Source organism: Schistocerca piceifrons, chromosome 2, assembly GCF_021461385.2.
Source record: "Schistocerca piceifrons isolate TAMUIC-IGC-003096 chromosome 2, iqSchPice1.1, whole genome shotgun sequence".
NCBI lineage: Eukaryota > Metazoa > Arthropoda > Insecta > Orthoptera > Acrididae > Schistocerca > Schistocerca piceifrons.
The window spans coordinates 564,876,832-564,896,302 of NC_060139.1; the positions used below are offsets into that span (position 1 = coordinate 564,876,832).

At 37.8% G+C, this 19,471-nt stretch overlaps 1 protein-coding gene across 2 annotated transcripts in view; it reads right to left on the reverse strand.

The window, feature by feature from the left end:
- LOC124774423 (phospholipid scramblase 1) overlaps window positions 1-19,471 on the reverse strand; it is a 161,423-nt gene that overhangs the window by 21,868 nt on the left and 120,084 nt on the right. For both annotated transcript variants that reach the window (XM_047249480.1, XM_047249479.1), the window contains exon 6: window positions 19,116-19,280. In XM_047249480.1, the coding sequence (XP_047105436.1) occupies window positions 19,116-19,280 (165 nt within the window). The remainder of the gene's footprint in view (window positions 1-19,115; window positions 19,281-19,471) is intronic.

Genomic DNA, 19,471 nt, shown 5'->3' on the forward strand with positions numbered 1-19,471 from the left:
GTGTTGAGAATGCTACATCAACATCAACTGCACCTGTACCAAATTTCTATGCACCAGGAATTGCATGGCGATGACTTTGAACGTCGTGTACAGTTCTGCCACTGGGCACAAGAGAAATTACAGGACGATGACAGATTTTTTGCACACATTCTATTTAGCAGCGAAGCGTCATTCACCAACAGCGCTAACGTAAACCGGCATAATATGCACTATTGGGCAACGGAAGACCCACGATGGCTGCAACAAGTTGAACATCAGTGACCTTGGCGAGTTAATGTATGGTGCGGCATTATGGGAGGAAGGATAATTGGCCCCCATATTATCGATGGCAATTTAAGTAGTATGTATGTAAGCTGATTTCCTACATCATGTTCTACTGATGTTAATACAAGATGTTTCACTGCATGACAGAATGGCAATGTACCTCCAACACAGATGTCCGGCACATAGCTCGCATGCGGTTGAAGCGGTATTGAATAGCATATTTCATGACAGGTGGATTGGTCATCGAAGCACCATACCATGGCCCACACGTTCACCGGATCTGACGTCCCCGGATTTCTTTCTGAGGGGAAAGTTGAAGGATATCTGCTATCGTGATCCACCGAAAACTCCTGTCAGCATGTGTCAGTGCATTTTCAATGCATGTGCGAACATTATGGAAGGCGAACTACTTGCTGTTGAGAGGAATTTCGTTATACGCATTGCCAAATGCATTGAGGTTGACGCATATCATTTTGAGCATTTATTGCATTAATGTGGTATTTACAGGTAATCACACTCTAACAGCATGCGTTCTTAGAAATGATAAATTCACAAAGGTACATGTATCACATTGGAACAACCGAAATAAAATGTTCAAACGTACTTACATTCTGTATTTTAATTTAAAATACCTACCTGTTACCAACTGTTCGTCTAAAATTGTGAGCCATATGTTTGTGACTATTACAGCGCCATCTATCACAAAGCGAAAAAAGTGGTCCAGCTAAAACATTCATATTTCTTTACACACTACATGAATATGTAATAAAAAATAGGGGTTCCTATTTAAAAAAAAACGCAGTTGATATCCGTTTGACCTATGGCAGTGCCATCTAGCAGGCCAACCATAGTGCCATCTGGTTTCCCCCTTCAAGCTAGACAAGTTTAGTTCTTTGTAGTTTTTTCATTTGACACTTATTTCGTAAGATATTTGGCCTGGTCACGATCAATGGACCACCCTGTATACATCCTTAAAAAACAATCTGGCACAACTTCTTCCTCTTTTACCCTTGCAAATTTTATTCAAACTGCTATGAGCAAGAGGAATTCATGACTTTATTAAGTAAAAATAAACTGAAAAATGTTAGTTGCAAGTTTCTCCATTATTTGACACTGCTTAATCATCATCTTGATCAATTTTCTGATACTAATTCTGCAACCTTAGAACTGGGAATGACTAAAGCACTTCCGTTCAACAGCCAACAAAGGAAAACTGTTGGTGGTGGAAATTATAAATTCCTATTTACATCCTTTGTAATAGAAGCATGTAAAACTTAGAGGTGGAAATGTTGTGGGAGAACAGAGAATGATAAGAGCAATACTTAATGCTCATTTCCAAGACAAGTTTATATTTTGAAAACATTAGTAATCTTGACTTTGTACTAACACTGAACATTCTCAGAAAGAATCTTTCACTCTGCAGATGATTGTATGCTGTTTCAAAACTCCTTGGCAGATGCAAACAGTGTGCCAGACTGGTTTGTGAACCAGGAACTTGCCTTTCATGTTTGCCACCGACTCTTGAGCTGGGAACCTTGCCTTTTATGTTTGTCATCAGTTCCTGAACCGGGAACCTTGCCTTTCATGTCTGACACTAAGTTTGAAAACAATATACACTCAGCTGCTTAGTGGAAGCTTCATTCTGGAAACAATCCCAACCTATGGCTACGCCATTCCTCTGAAATATCCTTTCTTCCAGGAGGGCTAGTCTAGGTATAAAGGAGACTTTTTGTAAACTTCAAAAAATAGGATAGAATTACTGGCACAACTGAAACTGTGCTGGTAAATCATAAGTCATGACTAGGTATCTCAGTCAGCAACCATATTGCCTGCAAAAACAAGCTTCCAGGTTTGAGTTACAGTATGGTACACAGCTTTCATGTGCTTGAAAGTTTTATAAGTAAAGTTATTTTTCAAAATTAAATTGAATCTCTTCAATTATTTTGTGTTTCACAGAAAATTAAATAATGATTTATGAATATGGTATGTAACAGAATTGCACATTTCCTTTAACTTGCAGGTTTACAAAAACTGCACTATTCTGTTTAAAATATATATATTTTTTCCGAGTGCAATAAAACAAGACTTTCAAAGAAAAATGCATGTATGAATGAGATGTTATTAGCCACAACTCCACCAGAGATGGCTTTATCAGTAAAGAATATAAGATGAAGTGTGACAAAAATATAGCATTGTGTTGCAACATAACATTCCACACATATACACAAGTTTGCAAGTATATGCAACTGTAATCTTTGCTGAAGTATTTGCAGTGAAAGTACAGTTCTTGAAAGAGAAAATTATCATACAAGGCAGAGTTATTATTATTATTATTTAGCAACTGTGGATGTACATATATGGATCACATTCAAGTACATATTCGCAATCAGTTTAACACAATAATTATTACATACACTACTTAATTATCAAAATATATCTTTTTTAAGGACTGGTTTTCCATCTGAGCTCTTGATATTCATGCGGCTGGTTCTCTTTTCTTCAAAGGTCTCTCTAATTTTCCCGCAGGCAGTATCTATATTTTCCCTCGTGAAACATGCTTCTAAATCATTACAGTTGTCCTATAGCTATTCCTACTCAATCACCTTTCACTTTCTGTAAATCTCATTTTCTTAAATTTTTGTAGTCTCTTTCAGCAGTTTCATTTGCTGCATTTTGATATTTTCTCCTTTCATCAGTCAAATTCAATATCTCCTGTGTTATCCAAGGATTTGTACTAGGCCTCGTATTTTCACCTATCTGATCCTCTGCTGTCTTCACTACCTCACTCTCAAAGCTATCCATTTGTCTTCTACTTTATTACTTTCTCCTGTTCTCTGAAACTCTCAACAACCTCTGGTTATTTCAACTTATCCAGGTCCCAACTACTTAATTTCCTACCTTTTTGCAATTTCTTTGGCTTTAATCTACAGTTCATAACCAATAAATTTTGGTAGGAGTCCACAACTGCCTCCGGGTAGTTCATGCAGCAATGTTGAGCATCGTGCTGTGGTGGTGTAATGGTTAGCATTTCTGCCTAGCAAGCAAGAAGACCTGGGTTCCAGTCCAGGCCACAGCACAAATTTTGATTCATTTCTTCTGCTTCGAACCATTATCGTAGATCATGAAGAGACTTAAATGTCACAGGGAAACATTTAATTATAAGACTTTCCCATTACATCCAACACTGGGGTGCTATTCCAATGTCAGAGAGCCCTGGCAGTAATGACAATGTAAGGGACAATGCTCAGAGATCTGAATGGGGGAGTATTTTAGCTCTGGAATATTTTACCCAAGAGGATGGCATCATCGTTTAGCCACACAGTAGAGCTGCATGCCCTTGGAAAATATTATGACTGTATTTTCCCCTTGCTTTTCGGCTGTTCACAGTACCAGCATAACAAGACCGTTTTGGTTGATGTTACAAGGCCAGATCAGTCAATCATTTAGACAGTTGCCCCTGTGAGTACTAAACAGGCTGCTGCCCCTCATAAGGAACCACATGTTTGTCTGTTCTCTAAACAGATACCCCTCTGTTGCGGCATGCAAAATGTATGAGACAGATGAAATACCCTCAGACTTCAAGAAGAAGGTAATAATTCTGGTTCAGGTGCTGACATTTGTGTAAATTACTGAACTATCAGTTTAATAAGTCATGGTTGCAAAATACTAAAATGAGTTCTTTAGAGAAGAAGACTGGAAAAACTGGTAGAAGCTAACCTCAGGGAAGATCAGTTTGAATTCTGGACAAATGTAGGAATGTGCAAGGCTATACTGACCCTACGATTTATCTAAGAAGATATGTTAAGGAAAGGCAAATCTATGTTTATAGCATTTGTAGATTTAGAGAAAGCTTTTAAGAAAGTTGACTGGAATCGTCTCTTTGAAACTCTGAAGGGAGCTAGGGAGCAAAATGCTATTTACAGCTTGTACAGAAATCACATGGCAGTTATAAGAGTCGAAGGGCATGGAAGGGAAGCAGTGGTTGAGAAAGGCGTGTGACAGAGTTGTACCCTATACCCAATGCTATCCAATCTGTACACTGAGCAAGCAGTAAAGAAAACCAAAGAACAATATGGAGTAGGAATTAAAAGTCCAGGGAGAAGAAATAAAAACTCTGAGGTTCACTGTGATTCTGTCAGACACAGCGAAGGACTTGGAAGAACCACTGAACGTTGTGGACAGCATCTTGAAAGGAGCATATAAGATGAAAATTAACAAAAGCAAAACACGACTAATGGAATACAGTTGAATTAAATCACTTGATGCTGAGGGGATTAACAGGGAAACAAAACACTTAAAATAGTAGATGAATTTTGTTATTTGGGCAGACAATGGCTGAAGTAGAGAGGATATAAAATGCAGACTGGCAATGCCGAGAAAACCTTTCTGAGGAAGAGAAATTTGTTAATCTCAAATATAGATTTAAGTGTTAGGAAGTCTTTTCTGGAAGTATTTGTCTGGAATATAGCCATGTTTGGAAGTGAAACATGGGCAATAAACAGTTTAGACAAGAAGAGAATAGATGCTTTTGAAATGCAAGGATGTAGGTTGCAGTAGTTATTCAGTAGTTATTCAGAGATGAAGAGGCTCGCACAGAATGGAGCAGTGTGGAGAACTGCATCAAACAGGCTTTTAGACTGAAGTACACGACAACAACAACAACACAATTTTTAAATACAATAACATCATATATAATAACACATTTTGTACATCCTTGACAACCTATATACATACATTCTATTTCTATTTTACCATACATAAGAACACATCTTGAATTTATTCCCTCTCTATCTATGCACCTTTTAATTTCATTGCATTGTATGCTAATTTCCAATTTTTTGCATTTAGTGTTAGTTATGGATTGAATAGAAAGGACTTTCTACAAGGATTAGTTTTATTGTTTGCTTAAATTTCTCTTTAAAACTAATATTTGAAATATGAAATGGTGAACAGTTGTAGAACTTTATTGTCATATAAGCACTAATCCTTTCAAGTTTAGCTGTGTATGTTGCAGAACTCTTAACTTTATACTGTTTCTAGTAGCATGGTTATGTATATCTTCATTTTTATTGAACTTGTTTGTATATTCCCATGCAAACAGTAGTATGAGGGTAATCCCAAAAGTAAGGTCTCCTATTTTTAATAAGTACAGAACTCTGTTTGTGTGGCAGTTGGTCACACTGTTATGAAGATTGCTTCAAACGCTGTGTGTAAACATGTGCACGCCGCGCTTAGGCGCTCAGTCTTGGCTTGGCAGCTGTTGAGAATGGAGCTCCCATTGGAAGTTACTGCCAAGTGCGAATTGCGCGTAGTTATTTGGTTTTTGAATGCAAAGGGCACTGCGCCAATTGATGGAAGTGTATGGTGAGTCATGCATGGATGTCAAAAAGTTCATAAGTGGTGTAGAGAGTTTGCAGCTGGTCGGACCAAAATTCACGATGAACAAAGGAGCGGAAGACTGTCAATTGCTGAGGAGACAGTGTTGAAGGATGAGCAAACCATGCGTGAAGATCAGCGAATCACACTGGATGATCTCTGCACGTTGGTTCCTGAGGTTTCCTGAAGCACCCACTAACAGAATTTTAACGGAAACATTGAACGACTGGAAGGTGCACATAAGATGGGTGCCATGCATGCTGACTGAGGACCACATGCAGTGAGTTGATGCTTCCCGTGCATTTCTTCACCGCCTTGCAGAAGAACAGGACAACTTTCTGGACTCAATTGTCATGGGTGACGAAACCTGGGCATACCACTTTACACCTGAAAGAAGAAAGGTGAAAGAAGAGGTTCATAATTTTCTGAACAGCATGGCGGAGAGCTGGTATGACACAGGCATGCAAGAACTGCCACAGCATCTACAAAAATGCATCAACAGAAATGGTGATTAAGTCGAAAATAGCTAAATGTTCAAGCTGTAAACTGAAGTACATCATTGTAGAAATAAAGAGGTTTATGTACTTATAAAAAAATAGGAGACCTTAATTTTGGGATCACCCTTGTATTATACTGTAGAAACTTATACTGTAAAATGGTCTTTTGAATAGATGCCTACAGCTAATTGCTCTTCTAGAATTAGCCATTATTCTGATGGTTATCTTTTGCAGTTTGGAATTTTTGTTTGCATCACTCGACTGACCGCATATTTGTATTCGATAGTTAATGATAGCACTGAAGTATGAGAAATAATAACTGATATATTGATGCTTTATCTGTAATTATTAACACCAATACACAGCACACATATGGAGTTCCAACAAGATTATGTAAACTAATCATTTTCATGTTTTTACTGAGTGCTGTGACACTGATGAAAGTTTTATTTCAATACAGTGTTATGATCACATAATAAACTAGCCCCAAGAGTAGTTGATCAATATAACTGATCAGTGGAGCATATTATAATGTGTTGAATAGATCACTATTCAGTTTTTATTGAGATGATATTTTATACCCAACAGATGTGACTGCTGAATGTATATGTTGTAATACAGGTGAGACACATAAAGCAAAGATATCAGAGAGATGATTTACTATAATCTTTGCACACAATGCTGCACATTTAGATGATTTTTCTTCAAAAGAGTGTTTGATCTGTTATTCTCATAGCAGTATATTTTATGATAGAATGTTGCCATACTAACTGTTCATCTTAAGATGACTCTCATCTGAGGGCTGACATAAGTAGCTATTTTGATAGGAATAGAACATCTCCGGTCAGCACCAACAACAATCTTCAGTGTACCTACATGTATGTAAACAAAAGCACGTGGAGTTTAAGTCCCAGAAATGTTTTATGTAGTAGAATTTGAAATTGTTGAAATTTACTGATATGTTCAATGAAGATACTCTTAGTACAAAGTTAAGGTTGACAGCAATTAGAATTTGTTGAATATGTGTTAGAGTTAATCCACTATCTTCCAACTTGAATGAAAATGGCAGCTCCCACCAGCCACCACACCGATACAGCGAGAGTAGTCTTAAGAATGAACAAGTAGGCCTAATAAATAATGGCATACATCTAGTTTTATTAGTTATATAAGAATATTACTTAATTACTTGTTGTTTCCAAGTTACCAGAACAAAATCAATCCTTGCTGTTGTAAAATTGACAACAGGGATACAGAATGTTTTGGTGGCTACTTCTGCTGGTAAAGCTGGCATCTAATGTAACAAAAATCAAATTTGCATACTTTTTTGTGGTACAGGACCTGTGATTTTCTATACGACGGTGAATAAAATACATTCTGCGAAATTATCACAAAAGTTTAACATGCAGCCTTTTTTGTTTTGTGCACAATGCTGAATGTATTTTGAATGGCTTTACAATATTTCACTACCTAATATTTTTTCCACTTCAGGCAGCAGAGCTCCAGCTCATGACAGCATGTATCTTCAATTAGTACATAGCAAATTATGGATCTTCTACACTGTATCAAAACAAATGACTTTGATGTGGATTTTGAACCCTGCCAGAAATTTGGAAGGGATCAGATTTACCAGTAATGACTCCTCAGCTTCTCTGGTGCCCTATTTGATGAAGGAAATAATGTAGATAAATGACTTTGTGAAAAAAAGAAGTAGGGTTATACGACACTGTTAAGTGGGAGACTGAAGTTTCAATGTGTAGCATGAATCATGTGTCTCCTTTTTAAATGTTTACCATACATGACAGCGATAAGTATGTGTAGACTGTAATGTCTGAGATGAGGACATGGAGCAATTAGCCAAACACCACTGAACAGTACCAAGGGAGCTACGGAGCTTAATGTCTCAATTCAAAGATGGAATGTCATCAAAATTGATTTGGTAACAGAACCCACATGGCATAACTGTAGAAATATCTAGAATAGGCTCATACAAGAATTGTCCTGGTGGGCGCAAGGCAGGGTAGCTCAGCACCCCGTGTGTGTTGCTAATGTCGGCATAGGAGCAAGAGAGAGTTGTGGAGCGAGTGAAACCGCACAGCACTGCTCTGTGCTGGACTGTCAGACAGTCAGATTCAACATAAACAAAATAACAGAGGAAGCGCACTCTGTAAAAGTGGTCAATGAGTGGTAAAACAAGCAAACCATTTATTAGTTAGGTAACAATTAGGTTGTGTGTGGCAGAATTACTACACAAAGCTTTAGAAAACAATTTCCAAAACAAGAATCAAAGAACGACTTAGAATTTTTCTGACCTACAGGCTGATTCTATTAGTATTGCACATGCATACTCGTCATATGTACACTAGGTGTCTTCTGAAAGATATATCAGTTTCTTAAATGAACTGGAGTCATAAACATTCTATTTTAGAAATAATTTTATGCAAAGGATACAGAGTCTCATTCTTACTGTCAGTTGTTGCAAGTAAATATTTTTTGTTGTACTTCATGTTACAGGTTTTTGTATCCCTTTTCAGAGTTTAGAAATCAGATCCTTAGTTTGCTGTTTTGTACACAATAATTTTAATTGCTGTTTTGTACACAATAATTTTAATTGACCAAGTTTGAAAACTTATTAAAAAATAGAAATAAGGTTATAAAGACCTTTAATCCTTACAGTCAATATTGTTAAAGAAGACAACCAACATTTTACAAGTTTTTCATTTTCAAGGCAATGACTTTGTCTAGGTTTGGTACAATATTCCGGGAGATTGCTAACCTCGAAGAAATAGCCAAATTTTTATCGCTAAGTAGTGTACAGCTCTTAGTTTCAGCAATCTTTAAAAGGGGGAAACAGCACTCACAAACATATGTGGAACCAAACATTGAGAGAACTTTGGCCACGTGCTTGGGTAAAAGAGCATACTTTTCTTGTGGAAAACAGCTGTAAAAGTCATCCGAAGTTTTACACATAAGAAAGAGGTCTTTCAGGCAAATGCCGCACTGCTGGTCAATCAGATCTAGTTGAAACACTTATGAGACATCCTCTGCCCGAAGGGAAAACAGGCAAACAAATATATCTAAGTCTGGCTGAAGCTCACTTATCTCCAAAAATCTCTTTTCAAACTCTTCTTGTAATCCACAAATGATCTGAACATAATCTGAAAAATCCACATCTTCTTTAACACAGTCTAATGCAGGGAAATGTCCACAATTATCTCCACACAACTGTTTTTCCCACAAAATAGTTTTTTTTTAATGCTCGAGTCATCTGTACTAAATCAACAGCAGAGTGATTTTCACCTAGGAGTGAAATATTTAAAGTATTTAAATGACCAGTTTGATCACTCAAAAAAGCCAAATTCACCACCCACTTAGGATTATGAAGTAATTCTTCTGGATGTCATTTCATTTTCAAAAAAGTATTGATTTCATCCCTCAAGGAGAAAAACCGATGAAGCACCTTCCCTCTGCTCAGTCATCTTACTTAGGTGTGGTAGGGGATGTCCAGGTATTCTGCTCCTAAATCAGCCAGAAATTCTTTAAATTGGCAATGGTGAGTCCATGCAAGCGAAGATAATCAACCATTCAAACAACTGTGTCCATAATATTTTTTATGTTGACAACCTTTGCACAAACTGCCTCCTGATGTATCAGACAATTGACTGCCACAAATAAGGAACAGCTGACTTCAGGCATTTTTGACCTGACATAACCCAGGAATCCAGTGCGTATCCCTTGTATCATATAAAGTTGATCGTCGGTAAAGCAGATGCCAGACTGCGATTCATTGGAAGAATCCTAAGGAAAAGCAATCCGAAAAAAAAAAAGGAAGTAGGTTACAGTACGCTTGTTCGCCCACTGCTTGAATACTGCTCAGCAGTGTGGGATCCGTACGAGATAGGGTTGATAGAAGAGAGAGAGAAGATCCAACGGAGAGCAGCACACTTCGTTACAGGATCATTTAGTAATCGTGAAAGGGTTACGGAGATGATAGATAAACTCCAGTGGAAGACTCTGCAGGAGAGATGCTCAGTAGCTCAGTACGGGCTTTTGTTGAAGTTTCAAGAACATACCTTCACTGAGGAGTCAAGCAGTATATTGCTCTCTTCTACGTATATCTCGCGAAGAGACCATGAGGATAAAATCACAGAGATTAGAGCCCACACAGAGGCATACCGACAATCCTTCTTTCCTCGAACAATACGAGACTGGAATAGAAGGGAGAACCGATAGAGGTACTCAAGGTACCCTCCGCCACACACCGTCAGGTGGCTTGCAGAGTATGGATGTAGATGTAGATGTAGATGTAGGGCAGGGCTCCATCTGTTGTTACACTGGTCAGGCATTCCCATTTTAAACCCATTATCTTGAACACATTTTCCATGTCTGGAAAAATATCCGAACCCGTGGTCTAACATTTCTGATGACTAAGGGTGTGTGAGTGTAAGTGCAAACTCCCCACTTCTCTTACACAAGTTGACTTAGTTGAGAATGCTCAACCGATCTTCTTCTCTGGATAGCCGGCTTCTGGAATCTCTGGAAACTCCTTCTCCGAAGAATGATGCTAGTCACAGGAACCTTTAAGACTCTCTCTCTCTCTCTCTCTCTCTCTGTGAAATAATGAGGTACTCAAATAATACTTTTCAACAACTATCGGTATATCTGAACTTCCACAAAGAACAAAATACACACTTCTCACATAAACAATTGACTTCTTGTAAGTCACCCGTGTCATCTCACATTAGAAACAATTAAGTTACATTTACACAGAGTTGGCTTTATAACCACGACTCTATTATACAGGAATCATACACACGTCTTGCCTCTAGCAAGTTCAAGTTAAAAGTTACTAAAAATCTTTTTTCACTCAATTGTTCTTTCGTGACTAACAATAGTCACAGTTACATAACAACACAAAATGACACAGAAGTTCGTTGGTGCTGCCGTGTGCCTTCATTATGACTTCCATGGACTGACCGACAAGTACTTGTCGGTGCTGTTCGATCACTGTGTCTACCGTATTTGTATGACAAACTTCAAACCTGCACACACAGACAGGTGTCACGCAGTAGATAGGGTTCCTTTCTCCCACTCACATCTAAAATATCGTGTGTTCGAGATGGTAGAAGGCCGAGGGATTCTAGAATATGCACAGAAATTCTCAAAACACTACGGTGGTTGTGTCTTTTGATGGTATAAGGTCAAGAAATTCTTTGGCGACACACAGATTGTCATTGACACTCCGAATGAATATGACAAGCTGTGTCCACAATGTCCGTGGACTCATCAAGAGCAACAGAAAATGAAAGGAAGTTTGTCGCTCTCTCCATTAACTGCTGCTCCATATCCAAGGCCATATCCTCGACTTTGTAAGCAACACTTTGAGATGAAAGAGCTATTTTTTTAAAATTTTCCATGAGGTCTGTTAGACAAATATATGCTGCCAAGTCAACCAGGCAATCTCTGATGAGATTCTCAGCTGCAAAGGGTTTCCCTGCTTTCGCAATTCTCAGCAAGCATTTGTAACTTACACGCAAACTTTGCCCACCTACTTTATGCTCCTACCATGGCAAAAAAAAAAACCTTACAACTTTACAATTTTTCTCCCAGTTCCTCTGAAAAGCGGTCATAGACACTAGCAAGGACAGCAAAATGTGGTTGCAAAATAAATTTTTATCTATTGGAATATCTGTGTTTTAATTAACTGAAAACATTGAGCAAACTATAACATTTGTTTTCCCATCCACCAAAACACAAAAACACAGAATGACTCTTAATGACACTTTGCTGTCCGAGGGAGTGTTTGTGATGGCTTTTCAGAAAGTGGCAAAAACTAATGTACATGAAACTTTTTCTTATGTCTGTGTGACATGATTTAATGCAACTCAAATATAAAAATTAACTGAAAAGAAATGTTTCTTGTTGTTGATAATCTGATATTCGATAACTGGCACATTGCTAGGTGACATATCAGATTATAAAATACAGTTTTATTTACCATCTTTATAAATGCTAAAGAGTCACATGATAGGAAGCACTTCACTGTAATGCTGCTTGAAATTTTCTTTCAGTTCTTCAAGCTCTGACTGGTGTTCCTCTTGCGACAAATTTCTGAACTGATCTTTATGACGGTTATTTAAGTGCTGTTCAATCAAGCACTTTTTAAATTCATGAGATTCCGATGAAATAATAAACATTTGGCAAGATTTCTGACAACAGTTCAAAAGAAATTAATTTCCCACTCAGGTTTAAATTATGCAGATGTTGTTGACCATCCATCTCTATCCACTGTAGCCTTACATCTGTTGACTGATGGCTTTGTGTCGCATCAATGCTTTTGATTGCTGCTGGCGCAGTGGTATGTATTCTGTACAAAGCATATGTACAGCATCATGGCAAGGCACAGCGGGCAGACCGCACGGTCAGCTAAGTGACACGGCTTGGCCACTGCAACAACATAAGAATTCGCCCAGGGCACTGGCCTCTGGAGATCGCAGGTGCTAGCGCCCCAGGAGCAGAGTCTGGATGAGCCTTATCTAGAATTTAGATGGCAACAGTGATCTACAGTGTTGTTACCATGGACTACATGCTGTCAGCTATCTTCCGTAGTTCGATAAATGCCTCTAACAATCATAATTCAACAAATTCTCCTGAACATCCGTGAGTAATTTATGCTTTTAAAATTGAAATGCATCACTTGGGAAACAAAATTATTATTTTCCAAATTTCTAGTATAGCTGAAGAGGGTACCACCTCATTTATATATTATCAGTAATGCAAGAAGTATTGCTATCATTTCATTAACCATATTAAAAAAAGCTGTCGAATGAGATACGGGAGTGTTCCATGACCATTTGTAATGTTGATGAATTAAGAAATATCAAGAATTTCATTTAGGGGAATTTTAAATGTGGTTTATTTCTTCATTTACACAGACCTGGAAATTAATAACCATTAGAATGGCAGGAATAAGAGAACTTTTAATCTTTCCTTCTGCGATTGGCTTCCAACACTGTCAATCCTTTCTGTTTTGAGCACAACAATGCTGATCCTATGACCTCATTTGCATGGTAACATGGTAAAACATGAAGGTATTCCTCTAATGCCATAGCCAATATGCTCTCTGGATAAAATCTCATTGTGTATTTAATATTCATTTATGATTACTTGCACTTCCCCCAACATGAGCTCAATGAAACTATTTTGAGAACTCACATAAGGTAATTACACAGGAAATGGTGGAGAGGTATAGTAAACTGAAAAGCGAGCAGTGCTCATGGAGGAGGAAATTACCTTTCCTGGAAGAATGCTAAAGCTGGTGCACAGGGTGACCACTCTCCACCCTTATTCTTTCCTCACTGTTATGCACTCAGAACACAATTTATCCCATAACATGGCTCTAATGCATCTACATGCAGTACACATTTTTAACATTTGTTTTTAACCCACTTCATTTATCAATAAATATTGATTTAAACCATTGAAGCACTATATTTCATTATTTGCAATTTTTTCATCTGAAATGCTGAGACTATTAGCCCTAGAGCAAAAAGGAACAGAGCCTTTTTTGTAAGAAATTTAATGTAATTTAATTTTGTACTGGGAAACATTTTTGGTACAAGCACTGGTATTCATGTTATTCAAGAAAAATGCAAAAAGTGACCTTCAAACAGCCCCCCCCCCCCCCCCCCACACTCACTCCCCACTAATCACAATTTTTAGTATGTTGTTCATGACTCTCCCTTCTACCACAGTAAAATAATTTATGACTACATGAACGGTTTCCCCTAATTTTCCTTAATTGACTGGACTAGATGGTAATTGAGAAGACATTTAAATGGGGTGTTGCTGCTGTGAGGTTGGGAAAGCTAAAAACAGCTGGGGAAACATAATGCTCCAAGAAAAGACCTTGAAACTAAGTAGACTTTCGTGGGATAATCCACATCTAACTCCAAGAGTCTTCAATTTCCAGTTTTCAATTTTTCCCACGAGTTAAACAAAGCTGTGATTATATGTTCTACAATTCTTCATACACATTCAATATTTCCAGTTAGCCCTAGTTCATATGAGTTCCACACACTTGATCAGTATTGATACAGTGCTGTAACAAATATGTTTGAGAAGGCCACACACAGAATCCCAGTTTGGGTGGGTTATTGTTCTTAGTTCCTATTTGACCTAGGAACATGGGGTACAAAGTTTTTGGTTTAGCCCAGAGTGGTTGCCATTTGTTTAGCCATTCAAACCCCTGTCATACTGTAGCTATGATACAGTATATTAAGCATAGTTTGAACAATGAATTGGAGCTGGTGCCCAGGCAAATTGTGCAAATCAGTTTTTATTTGCACCTTTTGGATTTTACATGAAAATATGTGCAAAAAATATGTTGGTCTGGGAGGTTTTTTTCAGTGTGCCACTTCTATACTTTAAATTTGTATGAATCAGTTCAAACTCTGCACTAAGTAAGATAAATGGATACACTCCAAGCGAATTTTTTTTAAATCAAATAATCTTTATCCATTGCCGGGATATAATGAAGTAAAGTCGAGGTAAATGTAGCAAGACACATTCATTCTTACATGAATTGAATGCCCAGAAACAGTTTAAAGTGATTAAAATAAATCAAAACGCATTATTAAGATAAAATTGAAATCCTGCTTTCAAAAATCTAGCTTCATTTGGATTTTATAAGCAAAAAACACATTTTTTGTGAGTTTTTTTACTTGTGCCAGTTCTGTGTTTCAGTCTGGTTCAAATTTTGTATTGAGGTAGACAAATATATGTAACTAATGTATGTCTTGTTGTTTTGTGAGAGCCTTATCCATTGACATGATATAAGGAACATGGTTTGAAAGGCAATAAATAGCCTACACCTGATCAGTTGTCACCGGAGTCAGCAAAATCCGGGGAGGATAATGGTTCAAACCCACATCTGACCAAGCTGATTTAGGTTTTCCACGATTTCCCTAAACTGCTTAAGGCAAATGCGCGGGATAGTTCCTTCGAAAGGGCATGGCCGCTTTCCTTCCCCATCCTTCCTCAATCCGAGTTTGTTGTTAACGGAACGTTAAACACTAATCTCCTCCTCCTCCTCAACAAAAATCTACACTGGCTGCCAAGATATGGCAGTCTAATGTTAAAATTATAGTAGAATAGAAGTTGGGAACCAGAATGAAAAATACCCCTATCATAGCACAAAAAAGCTGAGTATGTCCTGGACAGACCTAGGGATTTAAAAGAAGGGAACTAGCTTATCAATTTCTCTGGCAGCTTCAAAGACATTTAAATCAAAACATCTTGACACATTTGCACTTTTTCATGAGCTCTACATCTACATCTAAACTGATATTCCACAATCCACCTTATGGTGCATGGCAGAGGGTACCCTGTACCACTACTAGTCATTTCCTTTCCTCTTCCACTCGCATACAGAACAAAGAAAAAAATGACTGTCTATTTGCCTCCATATGAGTCCTAATTTCTAGTATCTTTGTGGTCCTTAGAAGCAATGTGTGTTGGAGGCAACAGAATTGTTCTGCAGTCAGCTTCTAATGCCGGTTCTCAAAATTTTCTCAATACTGTTTGTTCCTCGAAAAGAATGTCGCCTTTTCTCCAGGGATCCCCATTTGAGTTCTCAAACATCTCCATAACACTTGCATGTTGTTCAAACCTACCAGTAACAAATCTAGCAGCGCATCTCTGAACTGCTTCAAAGTCTTCCTTTAATCCAACCTGGTATGGATCCCAAAACACTTGGGCAGTACTCAAGAGCAGGTCACACTAGTATCCTATATGAACCACACTTTCCTAGAATTCCCCCAATAAACTGAAGTTGACCATTTGCCTTTCCTACCACAATCCTCGCATGCTCTTTTCATTTCATATTGTTTTGGAACTTTATGCCCAGATATTTAAATGATGTGACTGTGTTAAGCAGGGCACTACTAATGCTTATCCAAACATTACAGGTCTGTTTTTCTTACTCATATGCATTAACTTGAATTTTTCTACATTTAGAGCTCGCTGTAATTCATCACACCAACTAGAAATTTTTCTGTCATCTTGTATGCTCTTACAGTGACTCAAAGATGACACTTTCCCCATACACCACAGCATCATCAGCAAACAACTGCAAATTGCTGCCTACCCTGTCCACCAAATCATTAATGTACATACAGAATAATAGTAGTCCTATCACACTTCCCAGGGGAACTCCTGACAATACTCTTGTCTCAGATGAAAATTCACCATTGAGGAGAACATACTGGGTTCTATAACTTAAGATGTCTTTGAGCCACTCACAAATCTGTAAACTTTTTCTATATGATTGTATCTTCTTTAACAGCCTGAAATGGGGCACTAGGTCAAATGTTTTCTGCAAATCTAGAAATACGGAATCTGCTGCTGCCCTTCATCCAGAGTTCACAGTATGACATGTGAAAAGTGATTGGGTGGAAGCCTTAGAACCACTTAGTGATTTTACATAGGACCACAATTTTCTCAAGTTCTCAGCCAGATCTTTTACTAAGGTGTGACAGTGATAATAGTTGCATGCTTCATGCATAGATATTTTCAGCTTCCTCAGCAGTTTCTGAACCTTGTTATTAAACCTACAGTCGGTCTTTTTCCATCCTTAACCGACTGAACAGGCACATAATTCTGCAGATCATGATTTACAATCTGCTAAAACTCTGCCCATAATTCCCTTACATCCAACTTACAGGAACTAAATACTGTCAGTTCCTTGTGTGGGATGCTAACAACTGCTTATCTGCTCTTTCTATCAGAAATACTATCCTCACCTTCTTAATTGATTTATTAACTTTAGTAACCATAGCTACTATAGTGACATCATGATCACTAATACCCATTTCTGTACTGATGTTGTCGATAAGGTCCTGCCTCTTTGTAATTACAAGGTCCAAGACATGTCCACTGTGTGTGGACTGCTGAACTAGCTGCTCAAGACAGTTTTCAGTAAACATGTTCAAAAGTATTTTCACATGACTGTCTGTCTGTACTCCTCGAAATGAATCAATAGACATCCCGTTCTATGTTGTATGTTAAAAGTCACCTCCAACTAGCTACTGACCACAGACATTCTTCAAGACTCTACAACTGTCACAGGAAAATTGACTGGCCAGTAAAAACATCCAACAATTAACTTGGTTTCACCTACACCTGTTACATGCAACCAGATAGTTTCACTGTCACACTTAACTTCCACGTCAATAGAAACAATATTTTTGTCAACTGCAATGAATGCTCCTCCTCCTATCTTTCCAATATACATTCCATTCCTCGCTAAATATCTCAGACTTCTCATTTTGGGTCCCAGCCAGCTTTCGGTCCCAAGAATAATTTGAGCATGAGAGTTGACCTGGAGAGCAGGAACTTCATTACGAATACTTCGACAATTTACTGATACAATTTTGAGTCTGACTTCCCTTGCTGCATATGAATTGGCGAATGTGCATCAGTGTACCTCAAACTACCATCTAACCCTGTTTCCCCAGCTCAATGAGCTCTCTCAGGTGCAAGGTATTGGCACACCTGCGTCTTGCAATTGATAGGATGAAGTCTCTGATCTTGTCCCCAAAAACCAGAAGATTTGACAGTGATAGTAAACAATACACAATATCATATGGATGAAGAGCATACATGCAATAGCTAAGAAAGTTTTTCTGGGGGGGGGGGGATAAGACATGTGAACTAACATAAGAAGTAAAAACGTGCAAATATGTGAAGATGTTTTGATTTAAATATCTTTGAAGCTGCCAGATAAATTGAAAAGCTACATAGTTCCCTTCTCTCGTATCCCTAACTCCATCCAGAATGTATTCACCTTTTTTGTCCTGGACATATTCACCTTTTTTGTGCTATGATAGGAGCATTTTTCATTCTTCTCTAATACAGGTGCATGAGTGTGCTGTAAATAGTCTCCCTTGTATGCCAACAGCTTTTTCCCAATATTCTACCAATGAATCAAAGTCTGTCACACAGCTTTACCTATTATTGAGCATATGTGATCAATACATTTCATATTTCCACAAATTGTTACCCAGGTATTTGTATGAGTTGACTGATTCCAACAGTGACTCACTAATATTGTAGTCTACTTTTCTGCATTTAGTGAGGAGCACAACTTTAACATTAAAGCAAGTTGCCAATCTCTGAACCACTATTAAATCTTTATGAAGATCTGACTGTATAATAGTGTGCTTGGTATCTGCTGGCAACCTGTAAAAAACTTCTGCACTAGAATGAACACTCCATTCTAAACTGTAGACATGGAACACAGTTTATATAGAAAATATGTTTACTCCTACTAAAATGCTCAGATAGAGATGATGGCATATGTGGTTTTAAGCATTACATCAGTCAGATTCATGTATAATTACTCCATCCTTTTAGCACCTACTCAAATATTACATTTATTCATCTGACAGTGTGTTTCATCCATGGCTTGTAATATCGCCAATAGAGAGAGAGAGAGAGAGAGAGAGAGAGAGAAAATTCATATTAGTGTAAGGAGCATTCTCAGTGACTTACATCATGTCATCATTTAGATAAGGCTACAGTCAAATCCCCTTCCCTCAAACATCATTAAAATATCTTTCCAATGGAGAACTGTCTCCAGAAAGCCTAAATCAGAGATGACTTTGCAGAACCTTCACTTGGCAAGAAAATACTAGCTATTTGATGTTCACTACACACAGGAAGTTTTGTTCTCCTTGTGACATTACCCTCCCGTGAAGATGCCTTAGCAGAAGTGCCTTTTTTGGTCTTTCACCTTCTGAATACCACTAGCCTTAACATGTGTTTTTTCTGTCCTGTTAGACCTGTTGCTTAACTACTTATATTTTCTGTACACTTTTCTCCACCATCTCTAGAGTACTGAAGTTGTTGGAGACATCTACGTAGATAGCACACGTGCAGCATCTCTCAATCCCATGGCCAGATTTGACAAGTTGACCTTACCTTAAATTCTACATCACCACAAATACTGTATGTGCAAATTGGGCCTTCAATCCTCAGCACAACATCACCAGCTGCATTCTTTATGCTAAACTGAGGTGACAGAATGCTCCATTCTTGCTGAATATATCCAACAGTAGTTCCTGGAGGTGATGATACTTCCATGCTCTGCAGAAGGAAAGAAAGAAATATATGTTAATAAATATGTATACATACACATATGTTTGTGGACATACAAAATAAACTTCAGACACGACAAGAGACAAACAAGATACATGCCCTACACTATTGTTTAACAAACTGAAAGACTTAACATATAATAGTTTATAAATAATTTCTATTTCCAAAATTAAAGTAAA